The sequence below is a fragment of the Esox lucius genome, chromosome 4 (genome assembly GCF_011004845.1).
Source record: "Esox lucius isolate fEsoLuc1 chromosome 4, fEsoLuc1.pri, whole genome shotgun sequence".
In the NCBI taxonomy this organism is placed as follows: Eukaryota; Metazoa; Chordata; class Actinopteri; order Esociformes; family Esocidae; genus Esox; species Esox lucius.
The window spans coordinates 18427370-18443920 of NC_047572.1; the positions used below are offsets into that span (position 1 = coordinate 18427370).

Here is a 16551-nt window from a genome sequence, read left to right on the forward strand (position 1 = left end):
TTTGTCTGTCTAATAGCCTAGTGTTTTTCGTTTAAATCTGCATTTTAACTGTTTTGAAAACGTGAATTCTGCATGGAGAAAAGTCCTTAGGTAATCGAGAGAAACTGTAAGGATAGCCTATAGTGCAGTCTGCTGGTCATTATTCGTATTACGGATTTAGTCACGATGTATTCCCGTTTTCGTGATTTCGAAGATTTGTGGACATGACACGTCCATATAAGACAAAGGAAAAAGTGGTTCAGCTTTTTCGGGACCGAATGGTAGTGTAGCCTAATAATATAGCCTACATTTGTTAAAAAGAGTTAAAGTTTTTGAATTTCCCCCTGTACAATGTATAGTCCTACATAAAATAGCGTACAAACATATCGTGTTTTTTCTTAAGACCTTACATATAAGTTTTACTCTCAAACTGCATCCCTACAGTAATGCTATTGGCTCCTCCCATACTCATGTGTCTGCCTCTGTCCTCGTCTTCAAAGGCCCACGGTTACATGAGTTTCATCAAACGGAGCACGGTCATAAACGAGGAATCATGTTCAGACCGACCCTAACGTGGGCTACTGCCATTCTTACATTGCTTTTGTCAGTAAACTGCCTTGCCAGCCGCAAACTTTTAGTTTTTCTAATTGATGGCTTTCGATATGATTATATGGACGACCTGCAAAACTTGCCTGGATTTAAAGAGATTGTGGATAACGGGGTCAAAGTGGATTACTTGACCCCCGACTTCCCCAGCCTCTCATACCCCAATTACTACTCACTAATGACAGGTGAGATGGTTTTATTTTTGGCGAATTGCATCTCTCAAAGTTGGAGCCAAGACAAAAAATATGTATTACTGCAGGAAACAAAGTTTATGAACATGATTGATCAGCAAATATCATTGAATGTACTAGGACCCCTGGGGGTACTTGGCCTCTCCACAGGGGGTACTTGAAAACACTCATGACACCATAGACTTACTAATGAAATTAACATTAGGGGGTACTTCAGGGGTACTGAAAGCAGTGCAAAAACATTTTGGGGGTACAGTAACTGAAAAAGGTTGGGAGACACTGTTTTAGACATACTGGCTGAAAAAAAAAATCCACAGCTGGCCTATATTTATTGCTTTTTTAAGTGATAGTGGAGTTTGAGCTTTCATGAACTCTGTAATGTGGCCAAGTTCTTGCAACACTGAAAAAAACAATAAATGGTAATATACAGTCCTGGCGAAATATTGTCACCTTTGCACTTTCTTGAAATATGTCACATTGTCTCCAAAAAATTATTTGAAATTGATCAAAGTTATTCATCTCCAGAATTCTTTGTGTCACTATTAATATTACAGAACCTTTTTTTTCAGAACCTAATGTATCCTTTAATATTAGAAAGAGATTGTGGCGTGTCCAGTTGTGTTTTGGCAAATAGCAATTTGGCTTTCTTATGTCTCTCCCCCAGTAAGTGCTGACTAATTCTGAACAAAAGACTGCAGGTTGGACAGGTGATGCCTTTTACTAATGGGCCCCATGCATTTTAACCATACCACCTGCTAGGAATTATGTATGTGTCTGTCATGGATGTCACCATATGTCTATGAATATACCCGAGGACACAGGTACTCCACGCTGATTGGAGGAGAACAGACTGTGTTTCTCTGACCGCCTCCCATGTGTTCTGGCATAAAAGACTGTGTTAACTTTGTAATTACTGGAGAACATGTATGACCTAAAGATCAACATCTTGGACTCATGCTAATAAAGAAACCTCTCCCCTGACCTCCGGTTTTATGATTTTGTTCATGGATCAAACGTGGTCCCAACATCTCCTCAGACTAATCTCCGGTCTGGATAATATTCTCTGTGCTCGTTATGCTACACACAGTGACAAACAGGAGAATGAGTGCTTCACAGAAACCAGCCCTGAGCGTTGTAACCAGCCCAGTAACATGTACGGCTTGCCAAAAACGTCCCAAGTTACTGTGGGGGTTTCTCAGAGATAGTGCAGTGGATCAATCTAAGAGAGGGCCAGCCAACTTCCAACAATTTTGTTGTCAAGTGATTTGATAACTTGATACATGATTAACACAACAGCCACTAACATAAACCTTTACACCATGGAATGGAAGACAGACCAAATACATTTTTATAAGAGAGCCATACTCTGTAATGAATAATACTTCTATTGATGGACAAGAGCCTGGCACTGCTGTCCTGGGTCCACGCACGGGACTCGGCCTGGTCAGTAACAGAGCCTCGTCCTCGGCAGCCACACTGTCTCTATTGTCTAACTCACAGTGTCTGGCTGAGAACAAGGGAAAACTAGTTATGTTTAACTCACTTTACCCACTGAAAAGCAACAAGAACAGTAGGAATTCCATACTCAATCCATCAGTGTCGACAATAACAATAACCAAACCACACATACACTGCTTTAGCCAGGGTTGGTTCTCTCAGCCCACAACTGGACCTCTTCAGAGTCCTGAAAGCAAACGACGTGACTACAGACAGTGTAATAACGGGTGAGTGTGTAGTGGTGGTCTTATAAGCTTAGCAAAAACCAAACATGCTCATTTAAAAAATTGCCTACTCTCTTCAGCAATATCAGCCCTAGCCTGTAGTGGCCCATCAGTCAGTGTCTGTAGTGGCCCATCAGTCAGTGTCTGTAGTGGCCCATCAGTCAGTGTCTGTATGGCCCATCAGTCAGTGTCTGTATGGCCCATCAGTCAGTGTCTGTATGGCCCATCAGTCAGTGTCTGTAGTGGCCCATCAGTCAGTGCCTGTATGGCCCATCAGTCAGTGTCTGTAGTGGCCCATCAGTCAATGTCTGTAGTGGCCCATCAGTCAGTGTCTGTAGTGGCCCATCAGTCAGTGTCTGTAGTGGCCCATCAGTCAGTGTCTGGAGGCCATCTCCACTCCAGGCTGAATGGACCTCTGGCAGGGAGAGAGCAGAGCACCAAATCCCCAAACACAACAGCTTCTGTCAAATCCCTCCCGATCACTGGATCACGGTGTGGCTGATTTGCTGATGTACGTTGTTTTGGTAGGGCACATTCCCCTCAACAAAGCCACAGCCCCCGCTAGCACCAGTTTGTGCACTGGCATTAGCAATGTAACCAAAACAAAGCTAACAAAGGGTGTCTGACACTGGGCCCTCTAGTTACCCTGTCCTAGTCATGCAGAAGAGGCTATTTTCAAAGCTGATGGAGTGTCAATGAGGCGCTCATTTGCAAGAGGTCTGGAATGAAGGACACTGTTGTAGAGCCAAGTCACGCAACTGATAGAATTATCTGTGACAATACATATTGTACAAGCCGCAGAGAGAGAGTGATATTGGTAATGTAGTGCCTTGGCTCTGATGAATGGCCTCATTTAGATATGTTTTGGGAATGTGTATACTTGGAAATTTGGGAACAGAGGGGATGCTCATTATTTGGAGAAAGAAACACGCTGTACTGTGAATGCATACTGCGAATTGCAGGAAATTCTATTCACCATACTTTGATCAATGGGTAATCTATGAAGCACGTGATAGAGGACTGATTGAGTGCGGAGAGGTTCAGGTGTATTGGGAGCTCAACTTCAACCAAATCTCACATGCTTGGGGTTACCCATGATTTACTATATTGATTCATTAAAGAATGTGTTCCTTTTTGCAACTGTTATATATGTGTTTGTGTGTGGGTGTGTGTGTTGTGTAGAGATATCCACTCTATTAAAAGAGAGACTAAACCTATAAAGGTCTAAACCTGTACAGACTTTGAATCATCGTCACAGTGCAATTCAAACAGCACTAAAGTTATAGATCCTATTGCAGGCAGCTGCAGTTTTTATATATATACTTTTTTCCCCAGAGCAGATCTGTCATGCTCAGCACCAAAGGTTTCAGGACATTTATTATTTCTTTAATATAGTAACTCTGCTAACTACCTCTGGCTCCTGAGGCAAATAGTGAAACAAAAGCCTGCTACTACTGCTTTGCCCTGGGCTATAACCTGCACAACTATTCATCTGGACTGTTTAAGATTCTCTTGGAAGTCCTTGAGAATATGTTTGATTACCCTGGGAGTCTCAGAGGCCTTGAACAGATTTGCCAAGCCTCGTCAACAGATAATACCTTACAGTATCATTTATTGTTCACCTATAAAAAATGTTATCTTGATATATTGGTAATGGAATGAGGTGCCATCAACTAAACCATGTCTCAGTGAGGTGACTAACACCCTATATTTAGAGAGAATTTGATATATGCTCAGTAACAGTTCAACCAAATTTGAAAAGATCTGTCATAATCTCCTCCCCTATTTGGAACATTCCGTTCTAATAAGTCACGTTCTAGAATGTGCTTTCCATGAATTCATCTTCTTTTCATTTTATTTATATGTTTGTTTGTCTCAGTTCTTTCACCCAGTACTTGTGTTTTGTGTTAGTGTGTCCAACAAAATATTTGAAACAGAAAAAGCCACAATTACATTCCGGGTATCAGTTGAATTCAGAATCACATTGTTGTATGAAAGCTTATAAAAACAAACAGCATTGCTCAAATTAAAGATTTCTTTTTCTCATCTCTTAATAGAAAAACATACTGGATGTATGTATGTGTTTGTGACCTTGAGTCTTTGTGTGCTTTGTAGAGGTGGGGGGAAGGCACTCGCTGTCTAAACTGAAGTTAATCTAGATAATTTAGTACATTTAAAAACTTGCTTTAAATCAAGTTATTATTTTACGTACAAATCTGAAGCAATTAGCTTTTGTAGACTGTTGTGTAATTCGTTTTAGGTATTCCTGTGGTAAATATTTCCATGCTTCTTGCAGAATTTGTCATAATTCTTCTTTTAAATTTGACAGATTTTTGTTATTTTCCTTGCCCATGTGATTCTACCTAGCAATTACTGTATGTTAAGGTCGGGACTCTAAAGTGGCCAATCTGATAAATCAGGCATATCAGCAGGCAGGCCCTGCCAGTTGCTGGCCAAGCACTTTACTGGATTTCCTGTCAAGGAACTGACATTTAAGTTCTGTTTGTCAGGTGTAGACCACCTTTTGGGTCTTCCACTGCATTTTTCTCCTTCAGCTTGCCCAGTAAATTGTTACTTTTTATTGTGTTAACGTTGATTTATATTGATTGGAATGTTATATTGTTTTTTCCCAGCAAATAAACATTTACTGCCCAGATTAATAACTTTAAACAATGTTTCTCATGTGGCCTAAAGCTTTATCAGGGTAATCTACATAACTGTTATGTAGTTTTATGCCAACGTGTCAGTATATTTTATAGTTAGTACACTGATATCAATTATTCTGTATGTTGTTTTATTGAACATTTAAGCAGTGGGACCAGAAGGCCAAAGTAACATGACCTAACATAACAGCTGTTGTCTGTGTCATCCAATGGTTTCCAATACTTGAAATCTCTACATTTTCTTTCCACAGAAAAAGTATTATGAATGTACATGTCCAACTTGACAGAAATGTTAATATTTCTGGACTTTCAGGTCGGTATTGTGAAGTGCACCAAATGACAGGGAATTACATGTGGGATCAGGGGTCCCTGAAGGAGTTCATAATTGGCACAAACCAAGACAGCCGGCTGCCAATGTGGTGGGAGGGGTCAGAGCCCATCTGGGTAACCATGCAGAAACTGGGGAAGAAAGTCTTCATGTACTATTGGCCCGGTAAGAACAATTGCAGTACATTAAGAAATAAACAAAGCTTTAGAAGGAAATAATGACGGAAATTAAGGCCACCAGTGCTTTGAAATGCATTTTGATTAATATAATAATTATAATTATTCAAGCATGTTTTATTTTTTGTCAAATTGCCACTCATATCAAAAGCACAGGTTTCAGATGCTGCGGAATAGAGAGTTATTCTGGAAATCAGTTAATTGATTCACATTCCAATAGTAGATTAACTAAATTAGATGAACTCAAGTGTGAACCTTCTAAAAACATTGACTGGCGATGGAAAAAGTGTCATCTGCTGTTTTGTTACCAGGTTGTGAGGTAAAGATTCTGGGTGTAAGATCTTCGTACTGTGAGGAGTATGTCTACAATCCCACAGAGAAAAATCTATCAGACTCTATTGACAATGCTCTCAATGCTTTACGGTAAGAAATGGAGATGGCTTTGTCTCAGCACATAGACCAGGTCCAAACCTTGGATATGGAATGTAGTGGTATTCTGTTGTGTTGTAACACTGTGTAAAAAAAACGTGTCGACTTCATCAGTAGTGGCAAGGCAGACATGGCTGCTGTGTACTATGAGAAGATTGACGTAGAGGGGCATCACCATGGACCCATGTCTTCTCAGGTGAAGACCGCTGTTCAGAGGCTGGACGTGGCCTTCCAAGCACTAAACCAAAAAATCAAGGTTAAGCCCTATACTTGTTTTCAAAGTGAAGTAGAAAGAGGGTAGGACACAAATGACTGAATGTGGCAGCCATTGAAAAAAGTATTCTACAATGATTTGTACATAGCCTTTGCAGCTTATTGATTGTAGTCAGGATGTTGAGTGTGCCTTGTGCCCCGAGGGCCCTGGTTAATAGTGTGAGACCCAGGCCTTGATCTGAACAGGGAACCAACATCCAATGTATTTCAGGAGAAGAACCTGCGCGACGAACTCAACGTCATCATGTTCTCCGATCACGGGATGACGGACCTCGAGTGGATGGAGAAAGTAATTGAGCTGGACAGGACCATAAACATGTCTGACATTGTCAAGATGATGGATCGAGGTCCTGTCGTCAGTTTGTGGCCAAAAAAAGCCAAGTATGAGGAGGTGAGTTGTCATCCACACTGATCAACTCCGAGGCAGGCTTTCAACCAGCCACACACGCTGGAAAAACACGGGCCACAGCAGAAACAAACATGTGGCACTGACAGGCTTGTGTTGATGGCAGGTCTACAGAGCACTGAGCAGTGTCCGAAACATGAATGTCTACAGAAAGAATGAGATCCCTGATCGCTTCCATTACAAGGGTGGGAAGTTTGTTTCCAGTCTGACCCTGGTGGCTGACCCTGGCTGGTTCATAACAGAGGTATGGCCCCATCACACCTAGGCTGCTTTCCACATAGAATGCCTAATCAGCGCACTATTTATTTGCCTTGGTCAATAGTAGTGTACTACATAGGGGATAGTGTGCCATTCTGGATGAAACCTTACACATTAAAGGATCCTTCTCATCCTTTGTGTGTGTAATGTTCATGTGTAGTATTTATATGTGTAGTGTGTGTGTGTATTTTCTATTGTCTTTACACTATGTTGGTTTTATCTAGATGAACAAGGATTGTGACCAGATTTGTGTGCCACAATCTTAATCGTACCACTCTGCTTTTCTTGGGTTACATTGTGCAGCTACCAGGTTGACACACCCCGCGATGATGTCTTGTGTATTGTTGTGGACTGAGCGGTGACATGTTAAGACTGGTCCTTCTCTATGTAGAAACCAATGTTTGGTTGTTGGAAAGCTACTGAAAACTTTTTTCACTGGCACCTAATTAATTGCAGTCTCACCTGCAACAACACTTTTTTCAATGGAGAGTGCCATGTTTGTTACCAGGTAAACAGCAATGTAGTCCGAGAGTTAATTTGGCTTCCAGGACAGGAGGTTTGGAAAGGTGCTGTGGCCGCATGTGTTGAGCCTTAACTCTCACTTCTGGCCAAGTGAGAGTTTTGTTATATAGTGTGTATAGAAAATCTATCTATTATGTAAATGTTATTCACATTAATTTGTCATCAGGACATTTGTTGTTCTCTAAACGCAGTGGATGTGTGTAATATCAAAATAAGTAGTATGTGTGTGTATGTGTAGTGTCTGTGTAATATCTATTTGTGTGTAGTGTCTATGTTCATATTCTATACTGTACAACAAATGAACACCACTGGAAGAAGTAGGGCAACATCTCAGTGTCTTTTAACTCAATTCTGCTTTACCCTGGCTGCCTCTGTTTTCAGAGCAAGTCCAAACTGCCCTTCTGGCAGAACAACAGTTCACCAGAACCTGAAGGATGGCAGCATGGTTGGCACGGCTATGACAATGAGTTTGTGGACATGAGGGGCTTCTTCCTAGCACAGGGACCAGGTAACAACTCTTTGACCAGTAGGCCTACATAGTAATAATGACATATGTAAACTCCCAGTATCTTTGCACTGCATCACCAATCTCTTAAGTTTGAACTGAGCTTTACTGCCTAGGATTTTTGGATTATATTAAAATCTGTTTTATTATTGTCATTGTCCTGAGGCAACCACCTCAAATACCACATCCATATTTATTAGTGTCCCTGCAAATGTACATAATTTTTACTCTATGCCGCTGGGCAGTAGGCTGCAGAATTTTTGTGAGAATGTAAATTTGTGACTTGTAAACGAAGTATCCTGTTTTCTATATTCCATGTATGCTATTGTGTTTGTATTTGTATGCTGACATCACAATAAGATAGCTATATTTATGAAAACATTGTCATGCTGCCTTCAGATTTCAAGAAGAATGTGCGCGCGGCCCCTATCAGAGCAGTGGATGTCTACAACCTGATGTGTAAAACCCTGGGGATCCGGCCTCTACCCAACAATGGTTCCTGGTCCCGGGTGGAGTACTTGCTCAATGGCTCTGTGAGCCTGGCCTGTTCTATCTGGACTTTTATTCTACTAGTATTGGTATGGTCACTTTAGGCTTAGAACCACAGAGATTATATCGTTCTATTCAGGGGATGATGTCGTAGTCTAGTCCAGGGCCTGTTTTCCCAGAAGCATCTTGAGTTCATGGTTAAAACCATCGGAACCAATTGTGAAAATGATTTCAAGTCCAAAACAAAAATGTTTCTGTGTCATTAGAACTAACATTCCGTTATGAAAATGTAATAGCTCCTTAGAATACATTTAATTGGTCCTTTAGTCATGAACATTTCAGACCCCACTGAAGGGAGTGTCTGCTATTAGTGTTTTGAAAATAAAAATTGGTTGTAAAACCATTGACATGGTTTTCATCTGATGGAAACGCTACACAAGACAGGATCCTACCTATGAACTTAGCAATAAAATGCCTTTGGGAAATAAGACAAAGGGCTTTCAAACCCATTTACTTTATAAGTACTCTGGAAAAACCTTCCTAGTTACCTCTACCCTAATTCACTGCTGCCAAAGGATGAAACATGTCAGTTCCTCTATTCATTGTTTTATGTATGAAATACTTCCAAAATGAATTGTCACTTGGTCTGTTTAAGGGGGGTTAAATAAAAGGATGAGGTTTTGAATCTCTACACATTGTTCCGAACTGTCTTGAATCAAATGTTATGTAATGGAAATATAGTTTTGTAATTGTTGTTTCCTTTGTTTATGGAGTTTCTACTAATTACATTTATCAATAAAACCTTTTATATAATTCTCAGATCTGGTTTGCTGGACTGTGTGATAAACACAGACATTTATTCTGACACATTTATTGATTTTGGATAGGCTCACCAAACCTGCAAAGTAGTTTTGATTTCCATGATTTTCTGAATCATTGTTTTGGGTCACTCAAAGTTCACAGTGAACTCCCTTCCATATTCTGTTCCGTTTCAAATATATGGCCTTGACATTAGACCTTGGAAGGTAGATCATTATCTCCAAATCATGGGTCCATTGTGAGTACGTTAGTGCTTGTGAACTTTAACATAATCTAGAGATGTTTTCATATTAATGCATAAGCAACTCATGGGAGGAGTGCATAAAATATGCTCAGAACAAACCCAGCTGCTGTAACTTAAGTGAGGCCACACCTCCATCTAGTGGAGAACAGCTGAGGCATGTTGGAGACTCTTTGGCAGAGGGCTGTTCAGCAGCAGTCCAGGTACTTCATTGTATTCACCTGGTGTCCCAGCACTGACTCAGTCCTTTATTAGAAGAGGATAAACATCTTCAAGACCAGAGTTCAATAAGCCAGGAGCCAGATCTAAGCTCCTGGCTTATTAAATAAGCTCTATTAGGGGCATTATGTAACATTCTCTACCTGGGGCCTCATGTATGCATGCACCAAGCTCTATCTGGGGCTGTGTATGCATGCTCCCAGCTCTAACTGGAGCTGTGTATGCACGCACCCAGCTCTAACTGGAGCTGTGTATGCATGCACCAAGCACTAACTAGATGCACCAATGCATGCATCTCAGTGGCAGCCCCTCCAGTCAATATCATCATAATAATTTGGGATTTTATAAGTATTCCCATTATCAATGCTATGACAAGCAAACTGACTGCACCCAAGCAGCCTTATCTGATAGAAATAAGCCATAGTCTCAGATAAAAAAGATATTCAAAACATGTAACCAAACATGTTATTTTATTATCTTAAAAAGTAACACAATCCCCAAAGGGTATATCACATACACTACAACAACAGTAAACACCATTACTACACAAAAAAGGGACTTTCAGATATAGACATAAAAAATCCCTCTTATTAAATTATTTTACTAGGCATGACAGATAAACATCATTTACAGTATGACATACCGTCACAATTAGAAACAATGTTATTGAACTCCATTATAAATCCGCAATGTTAAGGGAAGACATTTCATGGACCGTCAGCATTTCATATGAAACACTTTCAATATAAACAGAACATCCTTCTTGGATGGATTTTTACAGCAACCAGAGACCAGGCATTTATTTCAGTGCAAACGTGATAATACAAGGCAGTCTTGGCTGCAATTCTCCCTTTTGATTTCAGAGGGAATTGATGATGTTGATCATTATTCGAAATGAGCTCACAAAAACCAAAAATGGACCTGGATCTTTTCACACCACTACACTACCTTCATAGGCTTGTGCCCCCCCCCCCCCCCCGTCTGACCTAGGTGGTGACGGTACGGAGTGCTGAGATGACCGAGGTCCATGTAACAGACGTCAAAAAAGGGTGTGCTAGAAGAGGTCACCACTGACTGAGCAGGAGAGAAACGACTCCCCTCTACTCGAACTGCACAGAAGCAATTACATTTCTGTTGAGGGGGGAGAGAGACAGAGAGACATCAGAGACAGACAGAGAGAGTGAATAAGTGAGAACTGTGTGAGAAGAACACCACTAATAACCATACAGGGGCCTAATAGACAAGTAGCACATACCGGTTAGCTCAGCTGTCTAAGAATGACAATAGGAGAGTAAGTCCAGCACTTTGACATAGTCTTCATATGTGAGTCATTTCCAGAGCTTTTACATTGACATTCACAGGATACAGGCTAATGACAGTGTGATCTGTAGGAGGAAAGCCACTACTCGTTGTCTTTTTGCTGTTGTGGAGGTAGTTGTATAAGAGTATCTGAGAACGCAAGTGTTTAAATATGAATCTGAAACTGAATGTAGAAATCAGATGGTTTGGGGATTGAAGAGGCCTCTGTAAAGGGGATGGTTTTCCATGTAGTCCATATTCAAAAGTCCCTCGTTAATTTGAACATCAAATGCATTCAACAGGAAAATACCACAGGTAATAGCACCAGGAGTCATGTTTCTCCATTATTATCCATGACTGCCATGTAGTGCCTCTTTGAAACTCTGAAACCCTGTCGGGCAGAGGCCTTTCACAAATCTGTATTTACAATGTGCAGAGCGACCTGATTCCTATGTAAACATTAGCTCTAAGAGTTCCCAGTTCTTCAAACACTTGAATGTTTTTAATCAAGTAATGCAAAAAGACTAAAGCAGCATTGGAGCTGGGTTCAAAACCATGAAACACTCGGTCAGTCTGACACACTACAGTAGCCTACAGGGGGAGGACATGGCACACCCTTTAACATCACAAGGAGAACATGTCACTTGAACCTTACGAAAAACTATAATATTATAGCACTGTAAACCCAGATGACAGCTGTGTATGTCTGCTTAGAGCACTTAAAAGAGGCATTACAAAGAATGACTTGCTAGCTGTATGTACAGACTATTTGCCGGCGCAAATAACGGTTTCCATTATGACAGTGATGAATCAGTTGTCATAAACTCACATCAGCTGTTATAATGGTTTATTACATATTATATTATCATGATGAGAGCATTATGTTGTCCTTAGCTAGCAGAGGGCTATATGCCTGGCACTGTTAGGACTCCATGTGAGCCAGTAGAGGGGGATAAAGAGTATGTTAAAACGCTGAACAGCCACACATAGCCAAACAATGGTAAGTGTAATTACGCGTGACCTGAGATTATAAGATTAAAAACAAAAAATTGACACCAAAATAAATTACAGATGTTAACTGGCAGGTTTAAGTCAAATCCCTCACATAAAAGAAAGAAAAACCTAAACTGACCTGTAGTATTACATTTTTTTTTTCCAAGGTTAAGAATGGGTTTGAAAAAGATCAATGCCTTTCAATCTTTTAAAAACGTCCTTGTGGGAGGAAGTGGTGTTACAATGTAGTGGTGAGTATCACAAATTCAACTATTACTCAACAGAAGATGAGGAAAACAAATCCATAACCATTGAATGACGGATTGAGAATGTAGTACCAGTCCTCGAGCTGGCTAGTGTATGTTGTGAAGATCCATCAGTTTGTATGCTGTAACAGTCCAAGTGAGGTGGAGGGTATACATCCAAACCCAACACTTCAGTACTCCGGTCACCCCCAGCCAACGTCACACACTGGTGATAGAGGCCAAACAGTTTGAGGGTTTCTGGAGTTTCTCAGGTTGGGCGGTGGGTGGCTCTGGAATGGTCCGGAAGGTGAAAGGTGGACCGTTGCCCGTGGCGACTCCCAGATGTCCTGGACTTAGAGCCAGGTTCTGACGTCTGTTGCTCTCCACGATGCTGGAGGTGTTCGAGGCCAAGCTCTCTCGTGTGCTGATTTAGAGGGGAAAGAGAAGAGGGAGAGAAAGAGAATGGTGAAGGAAAGGAAAAGAACGAGGTCGTTGCTCACAGAGGACCGAAACATTGGATGCTGTCTGGGTTTTCCATGCTTGTGTGGAATAGAGAAAGCAGAACATATTGGAGCGATTGTTGACACATGTCTATAACATTTCCCAGTTACTGGCAGCAATTTAGATTAGGGAGTTTCCTTCCAGGAAAACAAAACTGGATATCCTCTTTATATTTTAACCACTAACTGCTGTAACCAATGCCCTAACATAGGAATAACAAGAAGTGAGAAGACAGAAAAATTAGAAGGGAGAATGAGATTAGGGGCTCTGTATAAGATTGCTGTTTATTGTAAAACACATGTTGGTATTTATTACCTATTAAGGCTGAAAATAAGTCATTTTCTAACCACAGTGCCATGATTGGTAATTTGTGGATTTGATATTATTTGAGTTTGCTTGCATTAAGGTGCAATATCTAAGGTGTTCTTAAAATAATATATGCTCCAAAGTGCTAAGTGCAGGAGCCTTGTAGTGGAGTGGGGCGAGCATTGTGCTTGCAATGTGTTATGGGAATTTAATGAACTGTATTAATGAATTCTACAATGTATATTTCTAGTACAGTATTGAGACAGAGTCTGTGTTTAGACAAGAGGAATGCCAGATGGGCTGAGAGTGTCGTAAATGTAGGAGGGGGGACCAGGCCTTTGTTTATTTGTTCATGGCACAACATCTTTGAATTGTATCAGTAGATCATTAGGTCCTCTGTCAAAATGCCAGAGTTGTGGGTGATTCCCCCAGGAGGGTCAATACCGATACAAAAAAAAAACATTTAACTGAAAGTTGCTCTGGATAAGAGAATCTGCTAAATGATGAACTTGTACACATTTGATTCAAATCAGTGTTGGTGGGGATATTTAAGGCTCAACGCTGGTGTTAGCAGTATGGTAGATGAACGCTGAAAGTGGAAGCAGAGTTGGTACAGTCTGGAGACACTGCCCATATGAACATGAAGAGAATGTGCTTTTTGCGTCATAAACTTAGCAGTTACATCTATTAGCTAAAAATACATGCAAGCAGCTTTCCCTTTTTGGGCCCAATACCTTTGTTAACTAGTCAAGGTTATCAAGAATGGGTTTCTTATGGCACCGCTTTGAAACAATTTAATAAAAAAAAAAAGTTTGCATAATGTTTAGCTACCCTAAGCTTATTAGAATGGTAGGCATGTCCATGGCTAGGCCCAGCAATTGACTATGGAAATATGAATGCAGATTTCCCATGCAAAATTCCCAAACATAGTTTTTTTATCTGAGTAAACCTACATGTTAATTACAATTGGGCATATTACAGTAAATGTTCTTGATGTTAACATGATCCCTTCAGTAGTTCACTGTATTTGGAGGACCAACTATGCCTTCCTGATGAATTGCAATTGCAGAAGACAAGAGCATCAGTACAACTTGAATCCCACTAACAACTCGTTTTGTTATGAAAACTCACCTCTTTGTGCCCCCAGCAACTACAGCTGCTGCACCAGCAAAAGCCTATAGTGCCATCTCCAGATATAACTTACCGAACACTGAATCATAGTGGGGTACTCAATCATGGTGTCTCATGTTCTCACATTCAAACATTGTACAATAGAGAATAACAATCACATTATCAACAATGCGAGGTATAAGCCTATGACAAGACAGAAATTCAAAATGGTGTCTTTACTGGTTTATCCAGTGACAGCATGTCAGATCAGTTTACCACCAGCTAGACCAGGTCACCCATAAAAGGTAAATGTCCTTCTGGTCTGGGTCTCCATCTCCCTAGTTACAGAGCTGCGGACCGATGCCCTTTCCAAAAGCAGTCACACAGGAGATTATGGAGATCTGCCCTGATTGACTCCACATGGCTCATGGTTACATCACTAGTGTGATCCCAAGCCAACATTATCAGCGTAAAACCACATTTTATTTTCTTCGAAGGGCAGGAACGAAACGTTTGTGGGAGACGATGAAAAAGGCAACAGAGACTACAAAGGAAGACCGCCACTCCAATACAACCACAATTTTACATTTTCAGCAGACACGGTTTCACGTTCCACAATCACTTCCATGATAGGTTGCCCATCTTGTTTGAATAAGTTGGCTGAGGAGGAAGGTCAGGCTGCTGAGGAGCAGTAGCGAGCGACGGCCACATCTCTGCTGAACACAGAGATATTATTTTCCATTACAGGCCACTGGGGAGAGTGGGAGGCTGGGCCTGGAAACGTGGAAGAGGCTGAGGGGAAGGTGGGGTCTCAGCCAGAAAACAAATGAGCCGATGGTCCCAGATGTTCCGAGCTGCAAACCTAAGCGTGATACAAACCAATCAAAGATGAGCGGTGCTAGAATAGGCATCCATCTTGTTAAGAGGCTGGAGCATGTGGTCGGGGTTAGACACAGGAAGACACATGTGACCCTAATGAAGCATCACACACTTCTACCACGCCAGAGGGGACCGACTGAAAAGGATTTGGCAAAAACAGGAACAGCTCTCTAATGCACAACAGAACTTGGGGGTTAGTAACCATCAATGTGATATAGAACTTTAAAAAGACCTGGAATACAATTCATTACGTCATATTTAAGTGCATTTCAAAAACTGTGAGGTCAGATTTTCACAGTATATTAGATTCAGACATGCCCTAAAGACTTAATCCCATTTTGAACAGTGTTTATAGGTATGGCTTTTAGGACTCAAGAGGCCCAAGTGTTCTGTTATGAAAAGAAATGAGCACTGTGTGTCAGCTGGGATAGGTCTGGCTCCACAGATAAACTACATACACACTTTAACAGAGAAAAGCCTGAGCAGAAGTATAACTCTTTCAGCACCGAAAACGAAAACCCTCAATCTGTTGCTTATGGGACCAAATTTTTTACATACTTTATCAGCTGAAGGTAAAGCCATTTAAATGGTTGCCTTAAATGGACATTGTCCTGTCACAGACATGTATCAGGAACAAAAAAGTCTGCAAAACAAATGTCTGTTTATTCTCAAGAGATTCAAGTAAGGGGAGAGACAAATTGAGAGATTCTGGTTAAAGAGTAATTTTTTCAGGTTTAGCCCCACATTTCATTTTTAAATGTTAAATAACAACTGTATATGAAATGACTGTGTTAATTTCACCATTGAAATGCTGCCTTGGGTATTAGGCTATAGTGCAGAAACATCAATGTTGTCTTACCTGTAAAAGGAACCAGAAAATGACCACGCACCACACTCATGGAATGCCTGCAGAGTAACCTTAAGATAGAGGTCTTACCTGTGAAGAATTTTATTTATGGGTTTGTAATTAAAACCTGTCCGTTTGTCATTTCCATTTTTATTTGAATATTGCAGTAATCCAGGGAGATACGTCTCAGCCTCGACTAGTATAAAGATCAAATCCATAAATAAAAATGTGTTGTAGTGGTTGGGCGTTTAACATGCCGATCTAGTCCCAAAGGATTGCAAGTTTAACTTTTGTGAGGCCCTTGTTTTTCCATTTAATACATTCCCCAACCTTAAACTACTTTTGGTTTCACCTATGCAGACTTTGACTAAAAGCTTAGGAGAAAAGATTTAAATGCTGATTAGAATGTAATTTGGGAAACTGAAAGGTATCATAACTCTTTCCTGCACACATGCTTTCCTAATTTAAAAAGTAATGCTAGAAGTAATCTAGTTTTTTAAAGTACCTGTAGTATGATTGTAAGATTTCTGGTGGTAATGAAATAGA

At 40.6% G+C, this 16551-nt stretch overlaps 2 protein-coding genes across 5 annotated transcripts in view; one reads left to right on the top strand and one right to left on the bottom strand.

Moving 5' to 3' along the window:
* The first annotated feature begins 485 nt into the window (after window positions 1–485).
* On the top strand, window positions 486–9246 carry enpp6 (ectonucleotide pyrophosphatase/phosphodiesterase 6). The gene is made up of 8 exons (XM_010898441.3): window positions 486–770; window positions 5474–5653; window positions 5976–6087; window positions 6208–6349; window positions 6578–6757; window positions 6879–7016; window positions 7934–8060; window positions 8457–9246. The coding sequence occupies exons 1-8, from the start codon at window positions 533–535 to the stop codon at window positions 8648–8650; spliced, it is 1311 nt and encodes a 436-aa protein (XP_010896743.1). The 5' UTR covers window positions 486–532; the 3' UTR covers window positions 8651–9246.
* A 3023-nt stretch (window positions 9247–12269) lies between these two features.
* The window catches only part of LOC105026767 (storkhead-box protein 2), a 62373-nt gene continuing 58091 nt past the window's right edge, over window positions 12270–16551 (bottom strand). For 3 of the 4 annotated variants that reach the window (XM_010898453.4, XM_010898458.5, XM_010898466.4), the window contains exon 4: window positions 12270–12786. In XM_010898453.4, the coding sequence (XP_010896755.2) occupies window positions 12582–12786 (205 nt within the window). In that variant the 3' untranslated portion in view covers window positions 12270–12581. The other variant, XM_034291801.1, reaches the window with a different exon arrangement.